Below are 24,644 nucleotides of genomic sequence, written 5' to 3' on the forward strand. Positions count from 1 at the left end.
CCCATTCAACTGGGAGTCAGGAATGAACACTGAAAGCCACCTTGGATAGATAAGAGAACAGGCTCTGAGGAGAGAAATGTGCCAATGTCTCCCGGCTAATACAGGATGGGGGCAGCCAGGACTTTGACCCTGAGTCCAGAAGGAGCTCTGATCGCCCATGTCAGCTGGCCTGTTGGCCTCGAGGTGGCCTGGGAGAGGAAAGCGGGGGTGGGGAGTAAGGGGACAGGGATGAGGCCAGGCAGCATCTGTGAGCACACCTCCCTGCACACCCAGCCACACCCTGCAGCCCCCACCCTGCACACTCCACGGGCACAGACACTCTGCGGGTGCACCCTCTAACCCCCTGCTCTGGGCAGGGTGCTGGCCACCACACAGATGCAGTCGACAGATGCCCGGAAGTCCTTCCCCTGCTTTGATGAGCCCGCCATGAAGGCCACATTTAACATCACCCTCATCCACCCCAAGGAACTCACAGCCCTGTCCAACATGCCACCCAAAGGTGAGCAGGTCTGGCTGGGGCCTCACGGCCTGGGCCTGGGAAAGCAGACCTCCCCCCAGGGCTGGGACGCAGGGGCGGGGGAGGGGGCGCACCTCCACAGGCCTGCATGCTCCCTGCCCAGGTCCCAGTGTCCCGCTTTCTGGAGAGCCCGACTGGAACGTCACTGAGTTCGAAACCACGCCTGTAATGTCCACGTACCTCCTGGCCTACATCGTGAGCGAGTTCACGAGTGTGGAGTCAGTGGCGCCCAATGGCGTCCAGGTATGAGGCCCAAGCTCACCTCGCCTTCTCCAGGGTTGGTCCTGGCCTGGGAGACATTCCTGTTTATCCTCATCCTGGTCCCAGCCCCTAGGCAGTGTGTGAACCCCAGCTCTGAGTCATCTTGGGCAGGTGTCTTTAGTTCTCTGAGCCTCAGTCTCTGCATCTGAAAAGTGGGACCCTCCTCATTAAGGGGGGCTTCTCCAGTGGCTCAGCGGTAAAGAATCCGCCTGCAGTGCAGGAGCCGCAGGAGGCACAGGTTCAATCCCTGGGTAGGGAAGATTCCCTGGAGAAGGAAATGGCAACCTGCTCCAGTATTCATGCCTGGAGAATCCCTACGGACAGAGGAGCCTGGCAGGCTACAGTCCATGGGGTTGCAGAGAGTCAGACACGATGGAAGTGATCTGGTATGCAGGCACCCCTCATGAAGGGAGTTCCCGATTCCTGGGTGCCAGACAGAGGGTGGCCGTGGCTCATTCCCCGCAGGCCCCTCCCTACAACTCCAAGAGAGACACCCCCTACTCCATATACTCCTCGCTGACCAAGCTTCCCAGTTTAACCTGGTTGGTCACCAGCCTGCCAGACTCTGGGACTTGGCCCACCTGCATGGGGACCCAGGAAGGGCCCCTGACCTCTCCTATCCTCTTTGCAGATCCGGATCTGGGCTCGGCCAAAAGCAACTGCAGAGAACCATGGCCTTTACGCCCTGAATGTGACAGGTCCCATCCTGAACTTCTTTGCCAATCATTACAATACAGCCTACCCACTCCCCAAATCCGGTGAGTGAGGGGCCTCGCGTTGGGGGGAAGTGAATGCGTCTCCCCCCTTGTTCCCGGAGGCCCTCCTGCCAACTGCCTGGCCTCCCCAGACCAGATTGCCCTGCCCGACTTCAACGCCGGTGCCATGGAGAACTGGGGGCTGGTGACCTACCGGGAGAACGCGCTGCTCTATGACCCTCATTCTTCCTCCAGCAGCAACAAAGAGCGAGTAGTCACTGTGATTGCTCATGAGCTGGCCCACCAGGTATCCCCCCATCATGGGGAGTGCAGACCAAGAACGTGGGGGGCTCTGGGAGGAGATGGCACAAGTCGTGGCTCTGTCCTCAGAAGCTGAGAAGGGAGGGGGGATTCCACCTGGCCGGGGGGTTCGGGGAGGAGTCAGGATGAAGTCGGTAAATCCTCCAGCTCGAGACTGGCGTGTGGGGAGCACTTGGCGAAGGGTAGCCATGGACACCGTTAGTGACTGTGAGGTCCAAGTGGTTTGCTGGGCTGACCCCTCTCCCCTACAGTGGTTTGGGAACCTGGTGACCCTGGCCTGGTGGAATGACCTGTGGCTGAACGAGGGATTTGCCTCCTATGTGGAGTACCTGGGAGCTGACTATGCAGAGCCCACCTGGAATCTGGTGAGCCCCCTGCGTGGGGACCGCTGGGGTCTGGGATGGGGGATGACCTGGGTCACCCTCTCCGAGGCCAGTCCCCTGATTGGCTGTTGGGGGTTTGCAGAAAGACCTCATCGTGCTGAACGACGTGTACCGTGTGATGGCCGTGGACGCGCTGGTCACCTCTCACCCACTGACCACCCCTGCCGACGAGGTCAACACCCCTGCCCAGATCAATGAGATGTTCGATACCATCTCCTACAGCAAGGTGCTGCCCAGCCCCCACGCTGGTCCTCAGACAGTCGGGGGGGGGGGTGGGGAGGGCGGTGGGGGTTCAGCCCCCCAGGGCTCCGGGAGCACCCACCCAGCCCAATGGGGACACAGGGTCCCCCGGCTGGCTCGACACAGCTTTCTGAGCCCCCTCCTCTCCACAGGGAGCCTCGGTCATCCGGATGCTCTCGAATTTCCTGACTGAGGACCTGTTCAAGAAGGGCCTGGCGGTAAGGATCCTCCGCCAGTCACGGGGTGGGGGGGTGTTTCCTCCGAGCCCTGGCCTCTCAGGCTGTGGCTGAGCCTGAGGCCACAGCTCCGCCCTCACCGTGCGGTCTTTCTGCAGTCCTACTTGCAGGCCTTTGCCTATCAGAACACCACCTACCTGAACCTGTGGGAGCACCTGCAGATGGTCAGTACCAGCCAGCCCTCCTGAAGACATCCTGTGGGGGTCCTGAGACGCTGAAAGCCCCAGGGCCGGCAGCACCCCCATGGGAGAGAAGGTGCCCCGCTCCCCTGCTTACGCCACCCCCCAGGCAGGACACCTGGAGCCTGGTCTGCTCATTGGCTGCTCCTCTGTAAAGTGGGTGCAGCAATGGCTCCTTGAAGGAGGTGCGGCCAGAGCCTGGGTCATGAGCCTGGCAGGTGGCCCCCCGACCTTGCACTATAGTGAAGTCTATGAGGGGAGCTGGGGAGCACCCTCCTCAGAGTGTTGAGGAAATGGGCTCTCACCTTTCCCGAGCCCAAGCCATCATCTCCCTGGAGCTTTGGAGCCAGTCATTCACCAGCTCAGCACTCCTGGCTGCCCTGTGCCCCACCCAGCCCCTCCCAGGCACCACTTTGCACACACCAGCACCCTCAGCACGCCCTGTGACCCTCCCGTGCAGCCCCACCTCACATTCCTGTCCACTCAGACCCCGAGGGGCCCTGTCTGGGGCAGACCCTCTGACCACTGCCACCCTCCCACCTGGCCCTCCCCGCCTTTCCTGAGCCTGGAGTCTGCACCCTCTCCATCACCCTCCATCATCTCCCACCCCTTCTCTGTGGCCCTGGTCAGCCTTCCATGTGCCCGCATGCCATGACCAGCCTGACCAGGGAGGGGAGACACCAGGCCTTGTCACAGAGTCACAGGTGGGCTCCTGGGCCCTCCTGACCGTTCTTCAGCCCAACATCCCTCTGTCGTGAGCCTGGTTCCTCGCCCCCACCTCCCCCAGCCTCAGTCCCTCTCCTCTGCTTCCACTGTCTGCCTTGCCTGACCTCAGTTTCCCGTTCCTTTCCTCCATACCGACACCCCTCCAAGCTGCATCTCCCTCTTCCTCTCCCCCGAGTCCCCTCTCTCTGCAGCCCCCCAGAGATCCTCTCCCTCTCAGCTTGCACCTTCTGATAGCATCTTCTGCCCTCTATCTATGCTCTTCTTTGTTGTTTATTTTCTCCATTATTAGCAGATGTGGTTGGTTTTTGGTTATTATAAAAGCAGTAGGCACATGTGTGAAAAGATTTAAGACCATAACAACCATCCTAAGCCCATCCCCAGGCCCCCATCCGTGTGTGTTTCCTTCACATCGCTCACAGCCCTCTCCTTCGCCCTGCCTGTGACCTGGGGACACTGGTTTTCCTTCATCTCTGTCTCCCCCCCTTGCCTGTCTTCCCAGATTTGTTCAGGCTGAGCCATGGGGCATCCTGGGTGGCCATCCCTGACACACGCCCACCTCAGGCTTGATCACAGAATGTGGGGTTTGGGGGGGGCATGCAGATTTCCTTAATCAACACAGAATGAACCAGAGGCTGGAAAGCTCTTGGCTTGTCCAGCGCTGGGCAGCTGAGAGGGGGGCGAGGCAGGCTGGGAGCCCAGCTACAGCCTTGCGGCCCGGTGCTCCTCCACTACCTCCCAGCAAGGTGGCACCCTAAGGAGAGGGCAGGGGTGCAGGGGGAGAATGGTGGGGGGGAGGATGGCCGTCCACTCACGGCTGCACCATTGCCCTCTGCCCAAGGCTGTGGACAATCAGGCATCCATCATGCTGCAAGACACCGTGAGTGCCATCATGGACCGCTGGACCCTACAGATGGGCTTCCCTGTCATCACCGTGGACACTAACACAGGGACCATCTCCCAGAAGCATTTCCTCCTTGACCCCAACTCCATCGTCACCCGCCCCTCAGAGTTCAAGTGAGCAGATGGGGTCACCGAGACAGGCATCCCGGGGAGGCTCTTAGGGGCGGTTGCCGTGAGACCCTCTGACCGTAGCAGGGCCTGGCCCGCTGTGGCCCCTGCCATAGTGGTTGGTGTCAGTCTCACTCCTGGGCCAGGAGGAGGGGGGCGTTTAGTGCCAGAGTCGGGCAGAAACTGGGAGCCCGGGCAGGACTGTTTTTCGCTGGCAGTGGCCAAGAGCTGCCGTTTCTTACCCCTGGCCTCTGGGATTTCTTGTTGCAGCTATCTGTGGATTGTTCCCATCTCATCCATCAGAAACGGCCAGCCGCAAGAACACTACTGGCTTCGGGGCGAAGAGAGAAGTAATCTGGCCCTCCCCTAGGGGACAGTAACCCCCAGGCCATCCTCCCAGCTCCTGGCCTATGTTCTGGGGTTTTGGCAGGCCTCATCCTTGGGGGTGTCCTTCATCCTTTCATTCAACAAATGGAGCCAGCTTCTTTGGTTCTAATTTCTACTCTGTTGCTGCCCAGCTGTGTGACCCCAGTCAAGTTACCATCTGTCACTGGTCTCCATTTCCCCATCTGTAAAATGGAGCTAGGGACAACATCTACCCCTACTGAGTTGTGTGAAGATTAAGGGAGAGGATTCCCATGAAATGTTCATAACAGTGCCTGGCACGTAGTATGAGTGGTCCTGCTCAGCCAGGCACCGAAGAAACCAAGGACAGGGCAGCTCATCCCCTGCCTAAGCCAAGGCTGCAGATGAAGGGAAGGAAGACAAGCCATTTGTACTTTCTGGAGCTGTGCTGAGTGCTTTATCAGAGGCGTTTATGGCCTCTGGGGCAGGCGGGCGGAGATCAGAGAATAAGGAGGCTTTCACTTCATGGAGAGGTGAGGAAAGGCTTCCTGGAGGAGGTGAATTGAGTCAGAGGACGAGCAAAAGTTCACTGGGCTAAGGGCGGCAGAGAGAAGCCATCCAGGCAGAGTCAATAGCAAGTGCAAGGCTTGAGGTAGGAGAGAATGTGGGGACTGAGCTTGGCTGAGACAGAGGATCAGCCTTGAGGTGAAGTGAGTCCCTGCCAGCTGCAGGAGACAATGTCCTCGGGCCAGGAGGAGCCAAAGCGATTGAGTCTGATCTGCAGGTCTGGAAGGAGCCCCTCCGGCTGCCGGGAGGAAGGCTGGAGGTAGACCTGAGAGGAGGGGGCGTGGAGCCCCCAGGAAGAGATGAGCAGTGCTGGGGGGCTAACTGGATAGGAGGCGCTTCCTGGGTGTGACAGAAAGATGGGAGGAGGAGGGGCTGGAGACGGAGCAGCGACCTGGGGAGCTGAGTCTGAGCTGAGGGGCTGTTGCCAATGGAGTTGTCCCAGCGGTGTCACTGGCCGGCCACTGAGGTTCACAGATGGCAATTGGTCTGTTCAAGGTCACCCGCCAGAGTTTGTCCAGGCAGCTGGTCCCACCCTTCTTCGCTCCGCGCCTTGGCGTGGGCCCAGCGGCCTGAGGGCCAGCTGCTGCCAGGCTGCCTGGGAGGCGGTTCCGCTGAGGCCTGGGGAGGGGAGGGCCCGGGTCAGGTCAGTCCGGGGCCTTCTGAGCAGCCTCACCCAGCTCTGATCTCTCCCCACAGGCCAGAATGACCTGTTCAAAGCCACACTAGACGACTGGGTCCTGCTGAACATCAATGTGACGGGCTATTACCAGGTGAACTATGACGAGAACAACTGGAAGAAGATTCAGAATCAGCTGATGTTAAAGCCAGAGGTGGGTGGCTGCCAGCTCATCCCGTCCCCTGCCCAAGGCCCAGTCCCAAGATGGCAGCCCAGACTGCAGGCCCTGCCCCATGGCCTGCCCGAGGTCACATGCTCTGTTGCCCCTTCTAGAACATCCCTGTCATCAACCGGGCGCAGGTCATCTACGACAGCTTCAACCTGGCCAGGTGAGTGCCCACCCCTTCTCCCTTGGGCCCGCCGGCTCAGACGCAGAAGCCCGGCAACTTGGCAAGTGTGACTCCATAGTGAGAGCCTGTTGTGCTCCCTCCTGTAGTCCTCATCATGTGCCAGGAATGGGGTGCGGGCTCCCTGTGCTTCAGGACACCCCTCCCTTGGCCCCACAGTCCCAGACAGTATCACCATTCAGCCCAGAGTTTCCAGAGAAGGAATCAGAGTCTCAGAGTTTGAGCATCTTGCCTGAGGTCACACAGTAACTCATGACAGCCAGATACGGATCTGTCCAACTCCAGAATTCCAGTGTGCTCCACCACACCAAGGTTTTCCTGAGGACTACCTGTGGGTCAGGCTTCCCAGGTGGAACTAGTGGCAAAGAACCCACTTGCCAATGCAGGAAACTTAAGAGACTCAGGTTCTATCCCTGGCTCAGGAATATCCCCCGGAGGAGGGCATTGCCTGGGGAATCCCATGGACAGAGGAGCCTGGCAGGCTACAGTCCATAGGATCTCACAGAGTCGAACACAACTGAAGTGACTAAGCACGCATGCGTGCCCCTATCTCTCTCTTTAGTCACTCAGTCGTATCCGACTCTTGTAACCCCATGGTCTATAGCCCGCCAGGCTCCTCTGTCCATGGGATTCTCCAGGCAAGAATACTGGAGTGGATTGCCATTTACTTCTCCAGGGGATCTTCCCAACCCAGGGATCAAACCAATGTCTCCTGCACTGCAGGCAGATTCTTTACCCTTTACCGACTGAGCTACGAGGAAGGTCAGGCTAAAAAACCTGGGAAGGACGGGACAGGAGAGAGGCAGGCATAGATAAACAGAGATTTATTGAGCAGCCGCTGTGTGTGTAAGCGCCGGCAGGTGCTAAGTTTTTTGATATAAGTGATGTCACCCGTAAACATGGACATTTATGAACAGATGGCCTGAGAAGGTGGAGGGAGGAAATCTCAGAGGGCCAAGCAAATCAGAGAAGAGGTGGGCAGAGCAGAGAGCAAAGCCCTCTTGTCTTTTTGAATCTCAGATCTGTCTCTTAAGGTCTGTGTGGTCTTTGGCAAGGCATGTCACCTCTCTGAGCCTCAGTTTCCTCATCTGTAAAATGGGGATAATGAGCAAGGGAATGTGACTGGCAGTGGGTGAGTGTCCACTACCCCTCCCGCCAGCCCCACCCCAGGTGAAGGCTGGAGCTGGCTCATTTGGGCCTCTGGGACCTCGGGCTCTAGGAGGGGCCGGGGTCCCCACAGAGAGCCCGGGCTGGGTGGGGGTGCTTACTTGAGCCCCTCTATCTGTTCCCAGTGCCCACATTGTCCCTGTCACCCTGGCGCTGAACAACACCCTCTTCCTGAAAAATGAGACAGAGTACATGCCCTGGCAGGCCGCCGTGAGCAGCCTGAACTACTTCACACTCATGTTCGACCGCACAGAGGTCTACGGCCCCATGCAGGTGCGTGCCGAGGGGCATGCCAGGGTTCAGTTCCCCAGTGCCTGAAATGACGCCATGAGGCAGTGAATAGAAATATTGCCTGGAGTGGTGATACCGCACCAGGTCCTTGGTGGTGGTGAGAGATCAGGAGGGATGGAGGGGTGGGTGAAGGGAGCAGGGACTGAGAAGGTGAGCAAGTTGGGCACGGCAAGAAACTGGAAAGACTTCTAGCAAAGTTTGCTAAATCTGGAAATTAGCATCAGAAGGCAACAGAAAAAGCCACAGAATAGGAAAGGGATGGGAGTGGGGGGCGAAGCCTTCAACCTGTTGTGTGGCCTCTGGCAATCCTCTTCAGCCCCAAAGAACCCTGTGTGAAAAGAGCTGGCCTCTGCTTGCCTAGCAGATGTTAGCAGTTTGGAAGCTTGAGGGGAAGGTAGAGGGAGGGGATGGGGGGTGGGGGGAGCAGATCAGAGGCAAAGGCAAACTGCTTGCTCTGTATCCATAACTGAATGCAGAGGGATGTTCACTGCAGTGTGGTTTATAAAAGACAAGAAAACCAAAAACACCTAAATGTTCAACAGTTGGGGATTGGTTAAGTAAGCTAGGATATCCATTTGATGGAATATTATGTAGTCATTGGGCTTCCCTGGTGGCTCAGTGATAAAGAATCCTCCTGTAATGCGAGAGACGCAGGTTCCATCCCTGGGTCAGCAAGATTCCCCCAGCAAAGGGAATGGAAATCCACTCCTGTATTCTTTTTTTTGTTTTCCCCATTTATTTATTTATTTTAATTGGAGGATAATTTCTTTACAATATTGTGATGGTTTTTGCCACACATCAATATGAGTTGGCCTTAGGCATACACCAAGGGATTCTCCAGTATTCTTGCTTGGAGAATTCCATGGACAGAGGAGCCTGGTGGGCTACAGTCCATGGGGTCTCAAAGAGTAGGACAAGACTGAGCAACTAACACTTTCTTAACACTTTGGGATGGCTAGTATTTTCTGCCTATGCTTTACAGAGTTTTCTAAGTTCCCCACAATAAAGGCAGAATACTTACGATCGTGCGGTGGGGGATGGTAGGCCCTAAAAGCGATATTAGGAAATAGTAACACTTAGACATGCAGTGTCAGAACTGGTGGAGGCTTTGAGGAGAAAGAACCTCAGATCAGTCATCTGAAACCTGGACTAGTGCCGCCCCTTGGAGTACTATCTGGCCTTGGGTTACTCCCTTAGCCTCTGGCCTCTTGCTTCTGTAACCATTAACCCTTGCTACGCTTGCTCACTCACGTCAGAGGCTCCGTGGGGCTCCAGGTGGGTCAGGCTTGAGTCTCCTCTTTAATTTAAAAAAAAAAAAATTTATTTACTTACTTACTTATTTGATTGTGCCAGGTCTTAGCTTTTAATATTTACTTACTCACTTATTTAGCTGTGTCGGGTCTTAGCGGCAGCACACGGGATCTTCGTCGCATCCTGGGGGACCTTCTGTTGCAGCACACAGACTCTCTAGTTGCTGCACTGGGCTTCGTTGCCCCAAGGCATGTGGGATCTTAATTCCCTGACCAGGGATCCAACCCGAGCCCGCTGCATTGCAGGCAAATTCTTAATCACTGGATCACCAGGGAAGCCCCATGCATGAGTCTCCTCTTTGAAGCTATTCATGTTTTCATTCCCCCAGAATTACCTCAGGAATCAGGTTGAACCCATCTTCCTACATTTTGAAAATCTCACCAAAGAGTGGACTGAGATCCCAGAAAACCTCATGGACCAGTGAGTATGACCTGTCTTGGGTCTGGAGACCACAGGTGGCCCAGACACCCTGACCATGGAAGTCCAGAGCAAGTTCCCTCCTCCGAACTTCCCAATTCCTGGCTAGACCAGGGCCACCAGTCAGGGAGGAAACCAGCCCCACCTAGGAGTGGGGGGCCCTGCCCCGAGGCTCTGTGTGGCCTGTGAACACGTCTGGCCTCTTTGTGCGAAGGACCAAACTGAACCTCCCTGGTCCCCTCACTGGCATGGTCATGCAGATTCTAGGTGTTAAAGGTGGGGCTGGGGTCTGTGCCAGCCCTCTCTGGGCTGTGCAAGGCAAGAAGCAAAGCACCCAAAGTGTAGGTGGGCTGTGGCCTTAGAGCCCCATGCCTGCTGCCTGCCTGGAGTTATATGCCAGCAGGCGGGCTACAGTCCACAGGGTCACAAAAGAGTCAGACACGACCGAAGTGACTGAGCATAAGCACAAGGGGAGTCTTTGCTGGAGTCGGGGCCAGGCATGCTGACAGAGTGTCATCACCCCCGGCGCAGATACAGCGAGATTAACGCCATTAGCACTGCCTGCTCCAATGGGTTGCCTAAGTGTGAGGAGCTGGCCAAAACACTTTTCAACCAGTGGATGAGCAACCCTGGAGATAACCCGTGAGTGTGTCCCCTGTTTGTCCCCTGATCTTTATCTGTCCCTCAAGCTCACAGCCCTGTCCTAATCCCCTGCCCCCTTGCTGCCTCTCCACCCCTGACACCCCCAACTCCACGCCAGGATCCACCCCAACCTGCGGTCCACCATCTACTGCAACGCCATCGCCCAGGGCGGCCAGGCAGAGTGGGACTTTGCCTGGAGTCAGTTACAACAAGCACAGCTGGTTAATGAAGCTGACAAACTCCGCTCAGCGCTGGCCTGCACCAAACATGTCTGGCTCCTGAACAGGTGAGGACCAGAGCTGGACAGGGCTGGAAGAGTTCCCCTCCCACTGGAGACCAGGGTCCCAATGTGGGGAAAAAAGAACCAGCCAGGAGTCCACTTTCTCCTTGGTGGGATCCTTCCTAGCCCATGCAGTGGGGCAGTGTGTTTCCTATTTTACAGATGAGGACACAGAGGCTCAGAGAAGCAAAACAACTCACCCAAAGTGCAAAAGCTTTACTAAGTGAAAAAAAACAACAACAACAACCAAGATTTGAGTCTGGATCTGGGTCCACATCCTGTGCTTTTAACTGCTGCGTTTCTCCTGGCCTTTACTTCTCTCTCAAGGGTCTTGGCCCGGGCTTCCCTGGTGGCTCGGTGGTAAAGAATCCACCTGTGATGCAGGACACCTGGGTTCGATCCCTGGATCAGGAAGATCCCCTGGAGGAGGAAATGGCAACCCACTCCAGTATTCTTGCCTGAGAAATCCCATGGACAGAGGAGCCTGTTGGGCTACGGTCCATGGAGTCGCAAAAGAGTCGGACACAACTTAGCGACTAGATAATAACAACAACAAGAGTCCTGCTGCAGATGGACCTGAGTCCTTCTGGACATCCAGCTGGGCACCCCCAAACCCCTGGACGAGGGCTCTTGTCTCTCGCTTTGTGCCTCATATTGCCATCTCCTGGACTTCAGTAAAGAAGAGCCACCCTCAGTGTCAAAGACAGGAGTGGCCACTCTACCTGATATAGGAATCACCCCTTCCTTCCTTCCTTCCTTCCTTCATCACTAGATATTTATCAAGCACCTGGTCTATGCCAAGTATGATACCTGGCATAGCCAGTGACCCTGCTTCGGGGACTCAGGGTCCTATCTATGAGAGGGAGATAGGACCAAGGTGGCTTCAGCCCACAGCATTCTGAAGGGATGTTTAGAGGATGCAGGATGAGTGGGGGGGGTAGGCGGGGGTGGATAGGCTTTTACTTACTACACAGCATGCTGACCTCACAGGTACCTGAGTTACACCCTGAACCCCGACCTCATCCGGAAGCAGGACGCCACCTCCACCATTAACAGCATCGCCAGCAATGTCATTGGGCAGTCTCTGGCCTGGGACTTCATCCGGAGCAACTGGAAGAAACTCTTTGAGGAGTGAGTCTGCCAAGAGCGTGTTAGGGGAAGCGCCCACCAAGGCTGGGTCCCCTGGGGGTAGGGGTGGGTCCCCTGTGTGTGCCAGACCCCTCAGGGTCAGAAGTAGAGAGCAGACACTGCATCGGAGTGGTCCAAAGAGAACCCAGGGACTTCTCTGGTGGTCCAGGGGTTCAAACTCTGTGCTTCCAATGAAGGGGGCTCAGGTCCAATCCCTGATCAAGGTACTAAGGTCCCACATGCCTCGCAGTGCAGCCAAAAATATACCACAAAAAGCAGACAAAACAAAAATCCAGATGAATCCAGCTTGAGGTCTGTAGGGGCAGGAATTGAAAGACAAGGTGGCGGGGTATGACTGTCCCTTTTCCCACTTGGGGGAAGAAAGTCTACCTGGTGGGAGTATTCTCTGAAGAGATGGGAACAACGACATATGGTCAAGCCTGGGTTTAGGTCCCTAGTGGTGTCTCCTTGGGCGTGTCACCGCCTTGCATCTATGAGATAGGGACAGTCACAGTGTGTTGCCTGCCAGTCACTGAACATTGCTTCCCCACCCTGCTCATGGCTCCTCTCTCTCCTCCCGTCCTGCAGTTACGGCGGTGGTTCCTTCTCCTTCTCCAACCTCATCCAGGGTGTAACCCGAAGATTCTCCACCGAGTTTGAGCTCCAGCAGGTAAGAAGCCTGGGACCCTGGGGCTCATGCCGCAGAGGCCCATCCCCAGTCTCGGGGGGCAGCCGCCACTCAGCTCCCACTGCAAGGCAGGGAGTGTTCATAAGGCAGTGGGGCTCCACGTGGTCAGGCCTTCTTCATGTACAGAGGAAGCTGGGTATCCAGACTTCTTAAACATCACAGTTGAATCACAGTTATTCATCTTGGAATTTTTGTATTGGCAAAAGGTAAAGAGAATAATATAATGAACCTCCATGTACCCATTATTCAGATTGAATAATTATCAACGTTTGCCGACACTTTTTTTTATGGGCAGACAGTTTTCAAGCGAATCTCTGATATATTTGTAAACACTTTGGTCATATCTAAGATAAATTTTTAAAACATAATATATCATTAGCAAACCCAAGAAAATGAACAATTCCTTACTATCATCCTATACCCAGGCCATTTTCAAATTCTCTCTCTCTTTTTTTTTTGGTCATGCCATGGCAGCTGGCGGGATCTTAGTTCCCCAACCAGGGATGGAACCCATGGCCCCTGCTTTAATTAAGAGTGCAGAGTCTTAACCATTGGACTGCAGGGAAGTCCCTTTTACACATTTTTGAGTGAATCTCTGTTTTCACTTCTCTTGAATGTATTCCTAGGAGTAGAATTGCTAGGTCATTTGATAACTATGTTTTCTGAGAAACCACCAAAATGTTTTCTAAAGCAACTGCATCAATTTACATTCCCATCAGCAATGTATGAAGGTTCCAATTTCTTTATGTTTTGGGGAAAATTGTTATTTTCCTTTTTTTAAAAAAAAAAGTTACATCCTGTAAAGTGTATCTCATGATTATGAGTTTCATTTCTCTGATGATTCATGATGTTGAGCATCTTTTCATGTGCTTTTTGGCCATTTGTATATCTTCTTTGGAGAAATATAGTCAAATCCTTCATTCAGTTTTTCATTAGTGTATTTGTCTTTTTATTGTGAGTTATAAGAGTTCTTTATATATTCTAGATACCAGGCTCTTACACATGATTTGCAAGTATTTTCTCCGATTTTATGAATTGTCCTTTCACTCTCTTTACAATGTCTTTGATACACAGAAGTTTTTTTATTTTGATGAAGTCTAACTTACTATTTTTCTTCTGTTGCTTGTGCTTTATGTGTCATATATAAGAAACAATTACCAATCTGAAGTCACATCTATGCTTCTTACTAAGATTCTTATCACCTTAGGTCTTACATTTAGGAGTGATCAGTGTGACTTGATTTTTGCATATGGTGGAAGGCAGAGGTCCAACTTCATTCTTTTGCATGTGGCTATCCAGTTGTCCCAGTCCCATTTATTTAAAGGACTATTCTTTTTTGTAATATTATTAATTTTTAAAAAAATGTCATTGGAGTATAGTTGATTTACAATGTTGTGTTAGTTTCAGGTGTATAGCACACTGAATCAGTTATATATATGCACATATTCATTCTTTTTCAGATTCTTTTCTCATACAGATTATCATAGAATATTGAGTGGTGCTCCCTGTGCTCTATAGTACTGGTTATCTAGCTTATATATAGTGGTAAATTCTGAGTTCCTGATTTATCCCTCCTTACCCCCCATGTTTCCCCTTTGGTAAACCATAAACTTGTTTTCCATATCTGTAAGTCTTTTTCTGTTTTGTAGATAAGTTCATTTATATCATTTTTTTTAATATCATTTTTAAAATTAGATTCCACATATAACATATATGGAAAGACATATATTTGTCTTTCTTTGTCTGATTTACTTCACTTAGTATGATGATCTCTAGGTCTATCCATGTTGCTGCAAATGGCATTATTTTGTTCTTTTTTATGGCTGAATAATATTCCATTGTATATATGTACCACATCTTCTTTAACCATTCCTCTGTTGATAAAATGACTATTCTTTCACCTATTGAATGATCTTGGCACCTTTTTTGAAAATCAATTGACTATAAGTGTTAGGGTCTATTTCTGGACTTTCAATTCTATTTCACTAATCTATCTGTTCATATTTAGGTTAGCACAGTATTGTCTTAATTATCATAGATTTGTAGTGAGTTTTGAAATTTGGATTGTAAGCCCTCCAACTTTGTTTTTTTTCAGTCATTTTGCTATTCTGAGTCTTTACATTTCTTTATGAATTTTATGAACTTCTTTATGAATCAGCTTGCCAATTTCTGCAAAAAAGGACAGTTGAAATTTAGATAGGGATTGCACTGAATCTGTGGATCAATTTGGGGAGCATTTCCATGTTAGTAATATTAAATCTACCAATTCATTAACATAGATTTATTTAAGTCTTTTTTCCCCTTTTATTTAGGTCTTCTTAATTTTTTTCAACAATATTTTGTAGTTTTCCACATACCAGTCTTGTACTTCTTTTGTCAAATTTATTCCTAAGTATTTTATTCTTTTTGATGCTATTGTTAATGGACTATTTTCTTAATTTCATTTTCAGATTTTTCACAGCTAGTGTATAGAAATACAATTAATTTTTGTATATTGCTCTTGTATCCTGCAAACTTGTTGAACTCAAGTTTTAATAGTTGTGTTTTTTTTCCCTTTCAATTCCTTGGGGTTTTCTCTTTATAAAATTGGGTCATCTGTAAACAGAGATAGTTTACTTCTTCCTTTCTGGATGCTTTTAATTTCATTTTCTTGCCTAATTGCCATTGCTACAACCTCCAGTACTAATACATATTTTAATCTTTTTTAAAAAAACCCACTGTGTGCTCAAGCAGTTAGGTCATGTGTGCTATAGAAATGGCCACATTTTGAATTTGGCTGCTTGCTCCCTTGTGGCGCCTGCTTAATTTGTCCTTCTCTCCTCCCTTGATTGGATTAAGATTGTATTTCAATTAAAAACAGAGGATCAGCTCAATGAAGAACCTCACAAAGAAGTCCAAATGCACATAGGAGCCTGGTTGACCCTTGGGGCTATCATTTTTGACCTCTGCCAGTGAGAGGGAAGGACTGGCCCTTCCTGTCCTGGAAAACAGGCTGTGGTCCCTATCTCCAGGGGCTCTAACATGGCCGGGAGGGATAGAGGACCTGGTAGCCCTCTCCTCAGGGCTGTGTTGAGACCCAGTCTGAGGCTCAGAAGTATCCTTTTCCTGGCAGCTGGAGGAGTTCAAGGAGAACAACATGGACGTCGGCTTCGGCTCAGGAACACGGGCTCTGGAGCAAGCCCTGGAGAAGACCAAAGCCAACATCAACTGGGTGAAGGAGAACAAGGAGGTCGTGTTAAACTGGTTCACAGAACACAGCTAAACAGTCTCTGGTCCTTACAGTCACCTGGTCCCTATGTGAGATGCCCACGTGCCTCTGTCCCAGGGACCCATGGCAGGGCCCCTGTTTCTGAAGCCTGAGGCACCAGTGTCCTCCCCTTGGGGACAGAGTCTCTGGCCCGTGTTAGCTCCACTCTTCCCAGGGGACCACTCCAGTTTCTGATGCTCAGACTGCCCAAGTGCCTCCCAGCCCCTGCCCCTCATGCCAGTGGCACCCCAGGCTTGGCATGGCTCCTGTCGCTCAAGGCTCTGGGTCTGATCTCAGGGAGTCCAGCTCCAGGGTCAGATGAGAAGCCCTCAGTGGATGATGGATGGCCTTGGGGGGCTGCCCTGTGCCGTCTCCTATCCTCGCCTAAAGACCCTGGAACTGAGAAGTCTACAGAGCACCCGATCTGTATATTTTTTTCTAAGATAAAATGTAAATAAAAGATTTCTAGATGAGCTTCCGGACTCATTACTGAACTCGAGCAGAATGGGTCTGCACATAGGCCAAGGGTATGTCCTGCCACCTTGCCAGGATCCCAGGGTGACATATCAGTTTTTTAAAAATTAAATTTTTTTTTTTTTTTTTTTGGCCGCTCTGGGTCTTTGTTGTGGCACACGGGCTTTCTCTAGTGGTAGCAAGTAGGCTCTCTAGTTGCCCTGTGGTATGCGGGATCTTAGTTCCCGAAGCAGAGATCAAACCTGTGTTCCCTGCATTGGAAGGCGGATTTTTAACCACTGGACTATCAGGGAAATCCTTCAATTTTTAAGAGTAGCCTACAGAAAAAGCAGGTGCCCTCCAAATCACCTGGGGCAGCCAGTGATCAGGGCCAGCTCCGAGGAGAAGGCCTGGGATCCACAGTGTTCCCCGGCCCACATTGGCCTTGGTGGAAATTTGGCAAAGGAGGCCCAGCTGAGTGCCCAAGGCTGCTGGTGGGGGTGGGGGAGGCGACAGAGGGTGGGAACAGACAGCCCAGGCACCTCAGGGGTCGCCTCCAGTTGACATCACCTGTGAGCTGCTCCAGGCACTGTTTCTCCACCCTCTAGGCTTTGGTTTCGTCATCTGTGGTATAAAGACATTTTATATCATAGGGTTGGCTTCCCAGGTGGCGCAGTGGTAAAGAATCTGCCTGCCACTGCAGGATACACTGATTCAATCTCTGGGTTGGGAAGCTCCCCTGGCGAAGGAAATGGCAACCCACTCCAGTATTCTTGGCTGGAGAATTCCATGGATAGAGGATCCCGGTGGGCTACAGTCCCTGGGGTCACAAAGAGTCAGACATGACTGAGACACTGAGCGTGCATGCATGCATATCATACGGTTGGTGTGTGGATCTAAGGAGAGTCACGTACTTAGCGCACAGTCTGACACTTAAGGAAAGCTGTCTCCTGCTCAAGGCCCCATTGGCCCTTTTCCCTCCTAGCCTCTTGTGAGAAGCTCGCGCCAGCAGGCCTGGGTCCAGGAAGGCTCCTCTGCGCTGCATTGCCTTCCGCACATCAAAGGATGGGGCGGAGCCAAGGGGCGTGGCCAGCCTTGGTTGTGGGTCCCTCCACCAACCAGGAGGCTCCCCCCAGCCCAGCCCCTCTGGACCAGCCCTTCCTGTCGCCAGGGCTCAGTGGCTGTGGCTGGCACTTGACCCTCTGGGGTCCCCGCTGGGGAAGGGACCAGACCCGCCATCCAGGGTCTCTGGGGGAGAGCTGGCCTCCGGGTAGAAGAGTCAGCAGGGAATCTAGTCTCTGAGCCCGGCACTCGGCTAAGCGTTTATGCGCATTATCTCATTTGGTTCTCAACAGCGAGATAAGGACCGTCTTTATCTCAGTTTTGAGATAAGGAAACCTTGGACCAGGGATATTAAGACTCAGGCTCTAATGCCGGTGCAGGAGCGGAAGCGATCCTCCATTTGGGGATGTGGTAGTTACCTGCTCCTCACCTGACCGCTCACAGCACTGGCATTCACAACGCCTGTGTGGCTGGAGGAAATCTGTCCGGAGGATGCAAAAGGGACAGACAGAGCCAGAGACCTGTTTGCAGGTGGTAGGCAGAACAGGAAGTGACTAGAAGTCCAGTTGCTCAGTCTTGGTCCAGAGCTTTGTCTACAGGTGGATCCACCTCTCCCCGCCAGCGGGATGATGGCAAGTTCTTAAGATGAGCCAGAAGCAGCAGGGGGTGGTGCCCTCTCACCTTCCCACCTTCCAGGAGACTCCTCAGGAGGCATGTCCTCTGCACTGCAGGGTCATTGAAAGGCCTGGGAGAGGTACTCAGCAAATGTCCAGTCTCCTGTGGCTGGTGCCTGGGTCCCCAGGAAGGTATGGGTAGGCCAGTCATCCCAGAGAGGGGACCAGCCTCTCCTGCAAGGCACTTAGCGGGGGTGCAGCCAAGAGCAGCCTGCCTGGGATGGAGCCATAAATGGAGGCAAGGGGCTGATGATCCTGAGAGGCAGGGCTGAGCCTGCGTTCCCAAAGGGTAAGGACAGGGGTGGGGGTTTGGCCTAACCCCCCTGCACCCAGCTTCCCTCACTCCAGCAGCAACTAGGAAGTGTCCCAGGCAACTCCAGTTGGGGTGACAGCAGCCTTTTGCCTCTGCCTTTGTATCTCCCAGAGGAACATCTCGAGGGGAGTTGGGAGAACAGGGTTGCCAACTTCTAGAAGATGCTCAGCTCTGGCTGCTACTGGTGGGAGCTCCACTCCAGCCCCTGCTGATGTCATCAGTGACTGGACCAGGAGTACTTCTCTCTGTCCCTATAAAGACTATGCCCAGATAGTGGGAGCCAAAGGAAGGAGACAGGCAGTTATTCAGCTCCGCGTTCTGTGCAGGTGCTGTGAGACTGTGGAGTGAAGACCTTGGGTCTTCTCAAGAAGGAGAGCACTGGACAGGGAGTCAGGGGCTTGAAGTTCCAACCCAGCTGAAGGGCTGGAGAGAGTTCTCCTCTCTCTGGACCTGTTTTCATAAAAATGAAAGAGCAAAAACTATCCATTGCTCCTGGACCTGGCTGGGCCTCAGCCCGTTTCCCAGGTCCTGGCTCAATGCACTGAATCACAATCTCAGGGTGGGACCCTGGAACCAGATGACTCAACCTGTAATCAGGTGAGGGGACCACTGGACTGGAGCATCTCTGAGATCATGTGACTCTATTCAGGTATTCTGTATTGAGCAATTTTGTTGTTGTTGTTTAGTTGCTAAGTCGTGTCCATCCAACTCTTTGCAACCCCATGGACTGTAGCTTGCCAGGCTCCTCTGTCCATGGGATTCTCTAGGTAAGAATACTGGAGTGGGTTGCCATTTACTTTTCCAAGGGATCTTCCCGACCCAGGGATCAAACCCACATCTCCTGCATTGATAGGCAGTCTTTCCCACTGAGCCACCTGGGAAGCATTAAGCAATTACCATGTGCCAAGCCTAAGAACCCTGAGAGGTAGGGTTTATAATTGTCTCCACTTCACAGCTGAGGAGACAGAGGCTCAGAGAGGTTTTGAAGCTTGCCCACAGTTACAGAGTTAAGAGCTGAATGAATGTACACCCAGGGCAGTGGTGCCCTGTGTCCATCTCCTTGCTGTATGCAACCTCGGGTGAGGTTTCCTTCTCCTCTGAGGGGGCTGGCAGCTCCGACAGCGGGCCCTGGGGTTGGAAATAGAACCCACTTCTGAAGGGTTGGGGGACTGGTCACCTAAACCAGTTCCTCTTTTAAGAGATGGGGAAACTGAGGCACAGAGGAGTGACTTGCCTGGGGTCAAAGGGCATATCAGCAGACAGTGGGTCAGATGGGAGGCCCTGCGTGTGGGAACTCATGCTCTGGTCTTCCTCCTGCCCCTCTCCTACACCATTAGAACGGCCCCCAGCCTGGCTCCATTTCCATGAGGCTGCCATAAAGACCAAGTGAGGCTCTGACTAGACTGTCTCATGGCAGCCCCAGTAAAATACACTGGGCCTAAGGCATGGGAAAAGACTCTGATGCTGAGAAAGACTTAAGGCAAAAGGAGAAGCGAGTGGCAGAGAATGAGATGGTTGGAAGGCAACATTCAATGGACATGAACCGGAGCAAATTCCGGGAGACAGTGAAGGACGGGGAACCTGGCATGCTGTAGCCCATGGAGTTGCAAAGAGCTGGACACAACTGAGCAACTGAACAACAGCACATGGGAGCCACGCACAAGCACCTTTTTGGAAACAATTTCACGTAACTGTGAAAGAACCCTGTGGGTCAGCAGGAATGCACCCAGGAGAATCGGAAAGGGGACAGGCCCAAGCGTTAACCCACCTTGCCCAGCAGGCCAGGTGGAGCCCCTGCACGATAATTGCTGTCAAACTGGCAATTGAGGGCCTACATCAACCTCAGTAGGCCTGGATTCCCAGAGGGGAAAAGCAGCAGGACTTGTTCCTTGCCCGATGGGAACATTTTTCCTTTTCCAGGAGCGATAAAAACCCAGGTGGACAGAAGAAAAACAGACCAAACCAAATTTTTGTGGGTTTTTTGTTTTGTTTTTTAAGAAGTACAAAATCTAAGCATATAGATTTCTTCCCACTCCCACCCCACCCCACCCCACCCCACCCCCAGTCCACTCCCCTACCAGTCCCAGCCTGGCCAGCCACTGTGGTCAAGTAACCACCATCTTACTGCCACTCAGGCTGTGCTCTGCAGAGCACTGGACATTCTGGGGGATGTCGAGGAGTGGAGGGACTTTCCCAGCTCCGACTTCAGCCAGGGAGGTGACCCCCTATCTGCTTTAAACACTGCTTCTATGAAAGACATCACTTGGAAAAGGGATCCTTGATAAAAGAAAGCCCGAATACTACTGAAGTAGCCGATGAGGCGGGCAGCCTACACTACAGGCCTGATTCCTGGCTGAAAAAGGGGGTGGCCTTTACTATTGGCAGGCAAGGCCATTAGTAGAACATGCCCAGGTGAGTCCCTTCCAAATCTTCTTGCCAAAATTCAGGGCAGCCGCTGAGCGGAAGCCCTGAGTTCTGGGGAGGGCTTTCATCACTGAGCTGGAGGGCAGAGCCTGGTCCCTGGTCCTCCGAGTTGGGCAGCACCTCTGCAGTGTGGCTCCAGCATCCCCAATGGGTCTGAGACTGGAGTCGCTGGCAGGCTGGGCGGGGCAAGAGAGGAGGGGTTTCTGGCAACAGACAGGTCTCCGTAGACATAGAGATACCCTGAGGGAGAGAAGAGCAGCAGGTTAGTGGGCCACTGCCTCAGGCCGTGAAATCCTGAACCTGAAAGTTGCTCATAGTGTGGCTGGCAGCTGCTGAACGGCCCTGGGGCCATAGATGCACTGAAGCACAGTGGTTAAGGGTACAGGTTCTGGAGATACACTGCCAGGGTTCAAATCCCAGCTCAGCTACTCATTAGCTCTGAGAACTCGTGGATAACCTCTTTTAGCCTCAGTTTTTTCCTCTAAAAAACGGTGATGATGACAACAAAACCCACTTTATAGGGTTGCTGGAGGGATGATGAGTTAATACATGTAAAGTACCAAGAATGGGGTTGGGCACACAATAAGCATTCAGTAAATCTCCTTTATTAATATGCTCTTTTATGGAAGCTTGAGGAAAACATGAAGGTCACCAGTTCCAAGCCCATCGACTTAGGACCCCCCTCCCTCTGGGGCAGCCAGGCCTCCTCTCCATTCTCACCGCCCCCCACCTCCCCCCACCTCCCGGCAATACGGAGCACCAGGAAGGAATTTCCTGAAGGCCCCTACTACCTTCCACCCTGTAGTCTGAAAGCAAGTCTTAAGATTCCCCCCTCCTCCACATGGCTGTGAAGGCGTTTAGGTAGAGGTGGGGGTGGACTTAACTTCCCAGGGCCCCAGCCCTCTCCCCAAGGAGGTTAGGGTCCCCTTCGTTCCCCGCCCCCTTTCAGCTTCTCTCCATCCCTAATCAGGATTAGGTAACCCGGGATCTAAAGGCATGAGACCAGAGCTTACCCCCTCCGTTTCCAATCGAAGCCTGGGGACTACTCCGAGGGAAGTGGCGAGAGCCTGGGCGCGCACCTGGTACACTGCAGCCAGCTCCAGAGACGCGGGGGGCGATGTCCAGGGCGTGGCCTGGTTCCGCGGTTCGGGGGGTGTCTGCGTTCCGCAACAGGCCTGAGGCGGCGTCCAAAGGGCCGCATCAGGGGCTCTTCCTTGAGACAGCTGCGGGGGCGACTGCACCCCGGGGCAGTAAGGGGGTGTCAGCCAGGGTCCCATATCGGGGACCCTGCTCCCCAGGCGCTCGGGTGCCTCTAGGGCCTCGGGGCGGACGGACGGGGGCCCCCAGGACACCGCGGCTGAGCCGCAGCAGCAGGCTTGCGCCTCCGCGGGGCCGCCGTCGGGGCACAGCGCGCAGCCCTGAGAGGGCGCCGCGTCGCTGTGCTGCCGGCGCCGGCGCTGCAGGCTGTCCTCGCTGAGGCCCAGCACGGCCGACAGGTGTCCGATGTAGCGGATGGCCAGGCGCAGCGTCTCGATCTTGGTCAGGCTCTGCCCGGCGGGCGCCACGGAAGGAGGCAGAAAGCGGCGCAGCTCGTGCAGGGCGCGGGCGAGCGTGCGCATGCGCAGCTTCTCGCGCTCGCTGGCGCTCTGCCGCTGCCCGCCTGCCGGCCTGGTGCGCGCCCGGCTGGGCGCCGTCGAGGTGGCTTCTGCGGCGCCGCGGAGTGCGGGCGCGGGCTGCGAGGCCCCGCGGGCGCGGTCGCAGGGGCACGAGCCCGACGAGTCCGAGGAGGAGGAGGCCGGGGACGTGGAATCCGAGTGGCCGACCCAGCCCCAGCCCTGAGGGAAGATCCAGTGGTCCTGGCCGAGGAGGCTCTGCAGAGGAGGGGACTGGGCCATGGCCGGGGCAGGCTGCGGGCTCCTCGAGGCAGGCCGGGCCGGCCACCTCCAGGACTGAGCTTTTATTCGGACCAAAGGTGCGAGGTGGACCCCTGCCAGGTTGCGGAGAGGTGTCAAAACCCACAGAGCCCAGGGAATGTCTGGGCAGGGGGGCCCTGGGAAAGCGGGCCCATTTGCGGAGGTGTGGATTCTGACTCCTCTGGGGGGCTCTAATGGAGGTCCCTGCTGCCGGGGGAAGCGTGGGAGGGACAATTCGCATCTGGATGGAGCCGGGAAGCTTCTCACCGTGTTCCCACCCACCCCGCCTCATCCACTGCTCCGGTGCGTGCCCGGGACCCTGACAGTGGTGGGCAGTGCCACCGTCTGGGGGCGGCCAGGCAGTCCCTCAAATGACTCATGGACCCCTGCAAAGAGTGGCCGCCTCCCTCATCACTACCCTCCGGGAGGCTGTGCCCAGTAACTCCCACCCAGGGCCTACAATTGTGCGGGGTAAGGCGTCAAGACAAACGCTGCGGGACTTGCTCACAGGGATGGCGAGAGAGGGGGTTGGGGAAGGGAGGGGAGGTACAGGTGGGCCCTTCCTGGGTTCCCATACCGAGAAGGCCATCTCACTGTCCACCGTTTCTTTCCCTGAAAAATAGGACAGAGCCAGCAGCCCGGAGAAGAGACATGGAGTGTAGTGGGTGATGAAAATGAGGGAGGTTGGGCCTCCAGGCAGGCCTGAATTAGATCCTCCTTATTTGCTGTGTGACCTTGGGGAGTTCATTTAACTCCTCTGAGGCTCATTCTCCTGACAGTAATAACATAAAATACCTACCATCTAGGATGATTGCTGGTGCTAAATGGAACCATCCATGGGACCACTTAGTAGGAGCCTGGCAAGTGGGCTAAATGTTTGCTACTATCATTTTCTAAAGAAAGTATCAATATTTATGTCTCAAGATGCTTGTGGGCATTAATCATTTAATTCATATTTATTTAGCAACTGGTGAATGTCAGGCATGCCAGAATGAACAAGATAGTTGTGGTCTCTGCTCTCATGGGATTTCAGTCTTATAGGGAGATATGTCAGCATATAATTAGTAGCTCCACTGCTAGCTCGCTGTGTGCCCTTGGGCAGCTCTGAGCCTGAGCTCTTAAAATGGAAGCAATAATTATAGTATCTGCTCACAGGACTGTTTTTACAGTCTTATAGTATAACCTTTGACACAGTAAAGTTTAAAAGTGCCCACTCTTCAGCAATAATTGCAGTTTAAAGGAGGCGTCAGTCTTCTTCATATCTTCAGAGAAAAGGCTGAAATCCAAGGCTAAAGGCCAAGTGAGGACCAGGAATGGCTGAGGTCTGGCCATGGAGGCAGAGAGGTCACAGCTGGGCCTTGAACCATGATTAGGACTTGGGTAGGGAGAGAGGCAGGCAGGTGGAGAGCGTTCTGAATGTGGGAGCTGCATAAGCAGAGGCCTGGCAGGGGGACCTCCCAACGTGCTTCAGTGTGCCGAGGTGATGTGAAGAGCACAAGCTCACCTTGGCTGGGGCCAGGCTGGAAGGTGGATATTTTACTCCTAAGGCAATGGGGAGCCAAGTGACTTTTGAACAGAAGTGTGACCAAAAAAAAAAAAAAACTCTCAGCATTCAATAACTAAAAGTTAACGTGATTATGTTTCAAGAGTAGGTTAACCCACACCGGCCTAAAGTAATAAATGGCCTTGTGGTATTTTTGTGACTGTTTAAAAGTTAACTTTTACTTACACCAGTTATATAACAATACATTCTCTTTATAAGAAATGGAAACATAAAGCTAGAGTCCCTGTAACCGCTCCCCAAGGGTCATGTGTCCTTCCAGACTTGGTCCCTGTGCACTCCCAGAAACATCTGTATCCTTAGAAAACACATGGTATAAATGAGATAACATTATGGCAAGTTGTCTGTAATTTGTTTTTTCTCATTCAACAGGGTATCTTAGAGCCTTCCATGTCAGGATGTGTTTAGCTGACTCATAGTTGGTCTTAGTTGATTTAAGTGTTCATCTGTTTAAATCTTACTGTGTGATTTTAACTGGAAAAAAAATAATGGTAGGAGGTACAGATAAACCTTCAATGATGAAATTATATCACTTTCTCCTCAGAACTTAATTCTTTAAATATTGGAGAAAA

General features: G+C 53.1%; 2 protein-coding genes across 3 annotated transcripts in view; one reads left to right on the forward strand and one right to left on the reverse strand.

Annotated features, from left to right (window-relative positions):
* The window catches only part of ANPEP (alanyl aminopeptidase, membrane), a 42,977-nt gene extending 26,832 nt beyond the window's left edge, over positions 1–16,145 (forward strand). Inside the window, exons 7-25 of the mRNA XM_081547104.1 lie at positions 357–499; positions 621–760; positions 1,410–1,536; positions 1,626–1,780; positions 2,046–2,159; positions 2,260–2,403; positions 2,570–2,635; positions 2,752–2,817; positions 4,397–4,572; positions 4,837–4,916; positions 6,175–6,308; positions 6,428–6,483; positions 7,794–7,941; positions 9,599–9,690; positions 10,219–10,329; positions 10,448–10,615; positions 11,600–11,740; positions 12,326–12,407; positions 15,538–16,145. Of these exons, the coding sequence (XP_081403230.1) occupies positions 357–499; positions 621–760; positions 1,410–1,536; positions 1,626–1,780; positions 2,046–2,159; positions 2,260–2,403; positions 2,570–2,635; positions 2,752–2,817; positions 4,397–4,572; positions 4,837–4,916; positions 6,175–6,308; positions 6,428–6,483; positions 7,794–7,941; positions 9,599–9,690; positions 10,219–10,329; positions 10,448–10,615; positions 11,600–11,740; positions 12,326–12,407; positions 15,538–15,687 (2,293 nt within the window). The 3' untranslated portion in view covers positions 15,688–16,145. The remainder of the gene's footprint in view (positions 1–356; positions 500–620; positions 761–1,409; positions 1,537–1,625; positions 1,781–2,045; positions 2,160–2,259; positions 2,404–2,569; positions 2,636–2,751; positions 2,818–4,396; positions 4,573–4,836; positions 4,917–6,174; positions 6,309–6,427; positions 6,484–7,793; positions 7,942–9,598; positions 9,691–10,218; positions 10,330–10,447; positions 10,616–11,599; positions 11,741–12,325; positions 12,408–15,537) is intronic.
* A 3,996-nt stretch (positions 16,146–20,141) lies between these two features.
* On the reverse strand, positions 20,142–22,493 carry MESP2 (mesoderm posterior bHLH transcription factor 2). Of its 2 annotated transcripts, none has more exons than XM_081549689.1 (2): positions 21,612–22,493; positions 20,142–20,838 (listed from the first exon to the last, which is right to left on the reverse strand). In XM_081549689.1, the coding sequence occupies exons 1-2, from the start codon at positions 22,491–22,493 to the stop codon at positions 20,569–20,571; spliced, it is 1,152 nt and encodes a 383-aa protein (XP_081405815.1). In that variant the 3' UTR covers positions 20,142–20,568. The 2 variants fall into 2 exon arrangements, with proteins under 2 accessions (XP_081405815.1, XP_081405816.1); XM_081549690.1 differs by having other exon boundaries at positions 20,281–20,838; positions 21,678–22,493.
* Positions 22,494–24,644: the final 2,151 nt, after the last annotated feature.

Source organism: Giraffa tippelskirchi, chromosome 12 (assembly GCF_054371585.1).
Source record: "Giraffa tippelskirchi isolate mGirTip1 chromosome 12, T2T-mGirTip1v1.2.pri, whole genome shotgun sequence".
Lineage (NCBI taxonomy): Eukaryota > Metazoa > Chordata > Mammalia > Artiodactyla > Giraffidae > Giraffa > Giraffa tippelskirchi.